At 38.3% G+C, this 8684-nt stretch overlaps 1 protein-coding gene across 1 annotated transcript; it reads left to right on the forward strand.

Moving 5' to 3' along the window:
- Positions 1-7936: 7936 nt before the first annotated feature.
- LOC108124127 (uncharacterized) lies at positions 7937-8684 on the forward strand. The gene has a single exon (XM_017239681.3). It carries the CDS (start codon positions 8245-8247, stop codon positions 8635-8637), a length of 393 nt encoding a protein of 130 aa, XP_017095170.2. The 5' UTR covers positions 7937-8244; the 3' UTR covers positions 8638-8684.

Raw genomic sequence — 8684 nt, forward strand, 5'->3', positions numbered from 1 at the left:
ATTTTTTTGGAAAAAAAATCAAATATTAAATTGAAAATAAAAGGCCGAATTTCAAAATTTCAAACAAAAAACACAAAAAGACACCAAAATAAAATCAAGATGGATCGCAAGACGTATTCTTGTGATGGTTTTGCTCCGGAGTTTCCAACTGAAGAAGATAAAATCAATGAACAAGACATCGATCAAGACACGCTCCGGGAGCTCCGGGCCAGGATTAATCGGCTGCTGATCAATGAGTCGCCAGAGGAAATGCAGAAACGTGTGCAGAATAATCGCAAGCTCGTGGGCAAATACAATAAGCTCGCCAAGAAGGTTGTTCAATACATCAGATGCATTCAATACGCAACTCGGGAGGTCAACAAACGCATTGATAAGATGGAGGCTGCTCCCAAGAAGAGCGCTGCCCTCGTGGCCGATATACTGGAGCACACCGAGAAGTTTTGTGCCGACATGCGAAGCATTACACTCCTCGAAGGACCCATTGATGAGATGAAGACGGCTTGCAAGAAGAGGGTTGCCCTCGTGGCCGATATGCAGGAGCGCACCGATACGTTTCGTGTCCACCTTCAGCTGATGGATTTGAAGTTAAAGGAGCGCATTGACACGACCAAGTCAGACATCCGATTCATTGAATGGTTGAAAGTTGGAATAAAAGAATTCCTTGACAAGATGGAGGCTATCCGCAAGATCACAATCGACAAGGTTGCCCTCTTGGTCGACATGCAGGAGCGCACCAAGAAGATTCGAACCGAATTCCATCTCAGGGATGCAAAGGTCCAGCGATGCATTGACAGGGCACAGGCCACCCTAGAACGGTACGAGCTTATAGCCTAGTACTGCCAATAGACCTTTTCACGCTTTTTAGATATATTGCACATATTTACATGATATGGAAATATATTATATTAGAATTAACAAGATACCACAGATATACTTTCTGTTTTATTTGGAGGACTTTCTATGGGATTTTGGAATAAAGATATTTTCACAAAATCAATAAAAGCGTCCTCACGACAGGAAATTGACAAGGTACTCAAGCGGAGTACCTTAAACGACTTCTGGATCGATTCGCCACCATTCTGCATCAAAATCCGGAGACAAAATATTTTTTAGATTTGTTGTCCATTTTTCGTGATGGGATCCCTTGAAAATGCGGTTTTCCCTATGGGGTCCGCAGTAATGGCTATATCTTTCCCAATTCTCATCCGATTCTCAAGCGGAGTACCTTAAACGACTTCTGGATCGATTCGCCACCATTCTGCATCAAAATCTGGAGACAAAATATTTTTTAGATTTTTTGTCCATTATTCCTGATGGGATCCCTTGAAAATGCGGTTTTCCCTATGGGGTCCGCAGTAATGGCTATATCTTTCCCAATTCTCATCCTATTCTCAAGCGGAGTACCTTAAACGACTTCTAGATCGATTCGCCACCATTCTGCATCAAAATCCGGAGACAATATATTTTTTCGATTTTTGTCCATTTTTCGTGATGGGATCCCTTGAAAATGCGGTTTCCCCCTATGTGGTCCGCAGTAATGGCTATATCTTTCCCAATTCTCATCCGATTCTCAAGCGGAGTACCTTAAACGACTTCTGGATCAATTCGCCACCATTCTGCATCAAAATCCGGAGACAAAATATTTTTTAGATTTTTTGTCCATTTTTCCTGATGGATCCCTTGAAAATGCGGTTTTCCCTATGGGGTCCGCAGTAATGGCTATATCTTTCCCAATTCTCATCCGATTCTCAAGCGGAGTGCCTTAAACGACTTCTGGATCGATTCGCCACCATTCTGCATCAAAATCCGGAGACAAAATATTTTTTAGATTTTTTGTCCATTATTCCTGATGGGATCCCTTGAAAATGCGGTTTTCCCTATGGGGTCCGCAGTAATGGCTATATCTTTCCCAATTCTCATCCGATTCTCAAGCGGAGTACCTTAAACGACTTCTGGATCGATTCGCCACCATTCTGCATCAAAATCCGGAGACAAAATATTTTTTAGATTTGTTGTCCATTTTTCCTGATGGGATCCCTTGAAAATGCGGTTTTCCCTATGGGGTCCGCAGTAATGGCTATATCTTTCCCAATTCTCATCCGATTCTCAAGCGGAGTACCTTAAACGACTTCTGGATCGATTCGCCACCATTCTGCATCAAAATCCGGAGACAAAATATTTTTTAGATTTGTTGTCCATTTTTCCTGATGGGATCCCTTGAAAATGCGGTTTTCCCTATGGGGTCCGCAGTAATGGCTATATCTTTCCCAATTCTCATCCGATTCTCAAGCGGAGTACCTTAAACGACTTCTGGATCGATTCGCCACCATTCTGCATCAAAATCTGGAGACAAAATATTTTTTAGATTTTTTGTCCATTATTCCTGATGGGATCCCTTGAAAATGCGGTTTTCCCTATGGGGTCCGCAGTAATGGCTATATCTTTCCCAATTCTCATCCGATTCTCAAGCGGAGTGCCTTAAACGACTTCTGGATCGATTCGCCACCATTCTGCATCAAAATCCGGAGACAAAATATTTTTTAGATTTGTTGTCCATTTTTCGTGATGGGATCCCTTGAAAATGCGGTTTCCCCCTATGTGGTCCGCAGTAATGGCTATATCTTTCCCAATTCTCATCCTATTCTCAAGCGGAGTACCTTAAACGACTTCTGGATCGATTCGCCACCATTCTGCATCAAAATCCGGAGACAAAATATTTTTTAGATTTTTTGTCCATTTTTCCTGATGGATCCCTTGAAAATGCGGTTTTCCCTATGGGGTCCGCAGTAATGGCTATATCTTTCCCAATTCTCATCCGATTCTCAAGCGGAGTGCCTTAAACGACTTCTGGATCGATTCGCCACCATTCTGCATCAAAATCCGGAGACAAAATATTTTTTAGATTTGTTGTCCATTTTTCGTGATGGGATCCCTTGAAAATGCGGTTTTCCCTATGGGGTCCGCAGTAATGGCTATATCTTTCCCAATTCTCATCCGATTCTCAAGCGGAGTGCCTTAAACGACTTCTGGATCGATTCGCCACCATTCTGCATCAAAATCCGGAGACAAAATATTTTTTAGATTTGTTGTCCATTTTTCGTGATGGGATCCCTTGAAAATGCGGTTTTCCCTATGGGGTCCGCAGTAATGGCTATATCTTTCCCAATTATCATCCGATTCTCAAGCGGAGTACCGTAAACGACTTCTGGATCGATTCGCCACCGTTCTGCATCTAAATCCAGAGACAAAATATTTTTTAGATTTTTTGTCCATTTTTCGTGATGGGATCCCTTGAAAATGCGGTTTTCCCTATGGGGTCCGCAGTAATGGCTATATCTTTCCCAATTATCATCCGATTCTCAAGCGGAGTACCTTAAACGACTTCTGGATCGATTCGCCACCATTCCCTTGTACGCAGTATATAAGTCGGAACGACCGGGATCGGCCGACTATATCCTATAGCTGCCATATAACTGATTGATCGGAAATGATATAACTTTGGTGTTTTTAGAGTTAGAAAGTTCAAATTTTAGTTTAGTTTTAGTTCGTATATGTTGTGCGTTACAATGTTTATGTAAAGTTTTAAATTTATGTAAAGCTTCTACTCCTTATTACGAGTAGTAACAATATTATTTTTCAAAACCTAGTTAGCCTTGGAACTGACTTTGGGATCTGTCAAAATCAGATCCCCATGCCCGGCCTGGGATAGTCTCATTATTTCATTGAAACTCGTAGTGAAAACACACTATAGATTTTTTTGGAAAAAAAATCAAATATTAAATTGAAAATAAAAGGCCGAATTTCAAAATTTCAAACAAAAAACACAAAAAGACACCAAAATAAAATCAAGATGGATCGCAAGACGTATTCTTGTGATGGTTTTGCTCCGGAGTTTCCAACTGAAGAAGATAAAATCAATGAACAAGACATCGATCAAGACACGCTCCGGGAGCTCCGGGCCAGGATTAATCGGCTGCTGATCAATGAGTCGCCAGAGGAAATGCAGAAACGTGTGCAGAATAATCGCAAGCTCGTGGGCAAATACAATAAGCTCGCCAAGAAGGTTGTTCAATACATCAGATGCATTCAATACGCAACTCGGGAGGTCAACAAACGCATTGATAAGATGGAGGCTGCTCCCAAGAAGAGCGCTGCCCTCGTGGCCGATATACTGGAGCACACCGAGAAGTTTTGTGCCGACATGCGAAGCATTACACTCCTCGAAGGACCCATTGATGAGATGAAGACGGCTTGCAAGAAGAGGGTTGCCCTCGTGGCCGATATGCAGGAGCGCACCGATACGTTTCGTGTCCACCTTCAGCTGATGGATTTGAAGTTAAAGGAGCGCATTGACACGACCAAGTCAGACATCCGATTCATTGAATGGTTGAAAGTTGGAATAAAAGAATTTCTTGACAAGATGGAGGCTATCCGCAAGATCACAATCGACAAGGTTGCCCTCTTGGTCGACATGCAGGAGCGCACCAAGAAGATTCGAACCGAATTCCATCTCAGGGATGCAAAGGTCCAGCGATGCATTGACAGGGCACAGGCCACCCTAGAACGGTACGAGCTTATAGCCTAGTACTGCCAATAGACCTTTTCACGCTTTTTAGATATATTGCACATATTTACATGATATGGAAATATATTATATTAGAATTAACAAGATACCACAGATATACTTTCTGTTTTATTTGGAGGACTTTCTATGGGATTTTGGAATAAAGATATTTTTACAAAATCAATAAAAGCGTCCTCACGACAGGAAATTGACAAGGTACTAGTATTTGGAGAGGTACTAGAATTAACCAACACTAGGTAATTTATTTTAGTGTTGTAAAGACGGTTTTTAAACACTGATAGCTGATAATATCAATTCTTCCAAATCCAAGTGAGCCTTGCCTTTTTCCGATATGTTGGCCCCTTGGCGAAAATCATTAAATGGGTCATAACAATCACCGCTCTCGGGCGGAAAGGTTCTATACCTGCTCTTACTTCCATATTTTTATTTTATCGGTTTTTATTTATTTTATTCTTGACTTTTCTCCTTTTTTTTATTTCGAAATGGAACCTCAAAGGTTAACTCAAACTGAAGTGGGTTGTTTTTTATTTTTTTAATTTATATTTACTTTTTTTATTTTAAAGTAAATGGCTTTTCTGATCCTGGTGTATATTTTGCCTAACTGTTTTCATAATTTAATTATTTTTAAATAAACCTGGTTTCTCAATATGTGGCAGTGGAGATGTCCTATTAATGTTTTTTTGGTTCTTGGTTAACTTGGTTCTTTTTATCATTTTTTTTAGTATTATGAAAATTATTCGTTGGGACCTCGGATTCTTCGATTCTTCCATCCCTGCGAAGTATGTATATTTTGCTTAAATGTTTTCTTAATTTAATTATTTTTAAATAAACCTGGTTTCTCAATATGTGGCAGTGGAGATGTCCTATTAATGTTTTTTTGGTTCTTGGTTAACTTGGTTCTTTTTATCATTTTTTTTGGAATTATGAAAATTATTCGTTGGGACCTCGGATTCTTCGATTCTTCCATCCCTGCGAAGTATGTATATTTTTTTTAAATGTTTTCTTAATTTAATTATTTTTAAATAAACCTGGTTTCTCAATATGTGGCAGTGGAGATGTTCCATTAATGTTTTTTTGGTTCTTGATTAACTTGGTTCTTTTTATCATTTTTTTTTGGAATTATGAAAATTATTCGTTGGGACCTCGGATTCTTCGATTCTTCCATCCCTGCGAAGTATGTATATTTTGCTTAAATGTTTTCTTAATTTAATTATTTTTAAATAAACCTGGTTTCTCAATATGTGGCAGTGGAGATGTCCTATTAATGTTTTTTTGGTTCTTGGTTAACTTGGTTCTTTTTATCATTTTTTTTGGAATTATGAAAATTATTCGTTGGGACCTCGGATTCTTCGATTCTTCCATCCCTGCGAAGTATGTATATTTTTTTTAAATGTTTTCTTAATTTAATTATTTTTAAATAAACCTGGTTTCTCAATATGTGGCAGTGGAGATGTCCTATTAATGTTTTTTTGGTTCTTGGTTAACTTGGTTCTTTTTATCATTTTTTTTGGAATTATGAAAATTATTCGTTGGGACCTCGGATTCTTCGATTCTTCCATCCTTGCGAAGTATGTATATTTTGCTTAAATGTTTTCTTAATTTAATTATTTTTAAATAAACCTGGTTTCTCAATATGTGGCAGTGGAGATGTCCTATTAATGTTTTTTTGGTTCTTGGTTAACTTGGTTCTTTTTATCATTTTTTTAGTATTATGAACATTATTCGTTGGGACCTCGGATTCTTCGATTCTTCCATCCCTGCGAAGTATGTATATTTTGCTTAAATGTTTTCTTAATTTAATTATTTTTAAATAAACCTGGTTTCTCAATATGTGGCAGTGGAGATGTCCTATTAATGTTTTTTTGGTTCTTGGTTAACTTGGTTCTTTTTATCATTTTTTTTGGAATTATGAAAATTATTCGTTGGGACCTCGGATTCTTCGATTCTTCCATCCCTGCGAAGTATGTATATTTTTTTTAAATGTTTTCTTAATTTAATTATTTTTAAATAAACCTGGTTTCTCAATATGTGGCAGTGGAGATGTCCTATTAATGTTTTTTTGGTTCTTGGTTAACTTGGTTCTTTTTATCATTTTTTTTGGAATTATGAAAATTATTCGTTGGGACCTCGGATTCTTCGATTCTTCCATCCCTGCGAAGTATGTATATTTTTTTTAAATGTTTTCTTAATTTAATTATTTTTAAATAAACCTGGTTTCTCAATATGTGGCAGTGGAGATGTTCCATTAATGTTTTTTTGGTTCTTCATTAACTTGGTTCTTTTTATCATTTTTTTTTGAATTATGAAAATTATTCGTTGGGACCTCGGATTCTTCGATTCTTCCATCCCTGCGAAGTATGTATATTTTGCTTAAATGTTTTCTTAATTTAATTATTTTTAAATAAACCTGATTTCTCAATATGTGGCAGTGGAGATGTCCTATTAATGTTTTTTTGGTTCTTGGTTAACTTGGTTCTTTTTATCATTTTTTTTTGGAATTATGAAAATTATTCGTTGGGACCTCGGATTCTTCGATTCTTCCATCCCTGCGAAGTATGTATATTTTTTTTAAATGTTTTCTTAATTTAATTATTTTTAAATAAACCTGGTTCCTCAATATGTGGCAGTGGAGATGTTCCATTAATGTTTTGGTTCTTTTTATCATTTTTTTTAGTATTATGAACATTATTCATTGGGACCTCGGATTCTTCGATTCTTCCATTCCTGAAACTGCGCGTTGAAATTAATTATTTATTTATTTTTTTATTTTTATTTTTTGTAATTTTATTTTGGGTTGGATTAAATGTCGGTGCACAATGTCGATGGATTAAAGTAACTGGCGTCTAACTATATATTCTTATATATATATATTTTATATATTCTTTGTTTGTTGTTTATATTGTATCCAAGTGGCTCTAAAAGCGCCATCTATTTCTCATATTAGGCAGCTGCGCTCTCTTTTGTGTCAAATGTTATACTGTTATACAGTGGTCACCTTTTTAAAAGAAGTCTGTAATCCACATCTGAAATGTAGATGGCGACAGTCGTTCTTATATCAAATTTTTATTTAATTTTAAATTATTTTTATAAATTTTATGGACTTTAATTTTAATAAAATTTTATTTTTGTATTTTTCTTTGACTTTAAAATCCATCCATAAAACTATGTAATTTACATTTTGGAATTCCAAGACTGCTTATCAGTTGCCTTTATCCTGCGGTTTTACCTCAAATTATTCTCAATTAACTTGTGTTTAACCAAGTCTGAGATCCTAGGTATACGGCATACCCCTCGGGAATAAGAAACCCAGAAAACGGTCCAGAAACTGTATTACGCAATAATAAAAACTGTCAACGGCCGGCCGGCCGGCATCAGTGATACATTTTTCAGGTAATAACCCAGCAGACACTAAAAGATCAATGGCGGGAAATCCCTGGGGATTTCCGGGCGCCTTGGCCATTCATAAAACCTGAAACACGTGTTGGCAATTACCTGGATCCTGTTGATCCGATCCTAGGTAGGGATTTGGGCCAGGTACTTTGTTGGATGAATGAACGGGACTTGGGACTCGCATATATAAGGTAAAGGTCCTTTGCCAGGACAATCAGAACCCAATACAGCACCAGCCTAGACACATCGTTCTATACTTGAGGAGCAAAATGATGTTAAGGACATTCGTTGGCATTATCCTGTTGCTGTGTATTTGGAGCGAACGTGCGCAGGGCGCCGTTATTGCACCGCAGGACCTTCGCACAGAGTCGCCAAATCATCCGGAATCCTTGCCAGAACGCTACCAAAGGATCGCCCAATGTCGCAAGCTCTGCTACCGCGAGTCCTTGCCAGTGATAACGCCGCCGTTCCTCTGCCGATCCCGGCCAGAGTGCTACATGTGCCACGACTACTGCCGAGTCCTGGCCGTGGCCCAAAGAAGCCTGGCCACTTCCATGTGCGCGGACCGGGAGTTCTGCACCCGGGGCTGCCGGGTGGCTTGTTCCTACCATCGCCTCTGGATCCATCAGCACCAGAACGACAATGTGGTCTCCAAGAAGTAGACTTCAAGGACAAAATTAATGACTAATTATAATTATTTATATGTAAA

The sequence above is a fragment of the Drosophila bipectinata genome, chromosome XL, assembly GCF_030179905.1.
Source record: "Drosophila bipectinata strain 14024-0381.07 chromosome XL, DbipHiC1v2, whole genome shotgun sequence".
Taxonomy (NCBI): domain Eukaryota; kingdom Metazoa; phylum Arthropoda; class Insecta; order Diptera; family Drosophilidae; genus Drosophila; species Drosophila bipectinata.

Excerpts from the sequence above, each read along its gene's own strand:
- LOC108124127 (XM_017239681.3), top strand. The coding sequence starts at position 8,245 with ATGATGTTAAGGACATTCGTTGGCATTATCCTGTTGCTGTGTATTTGG.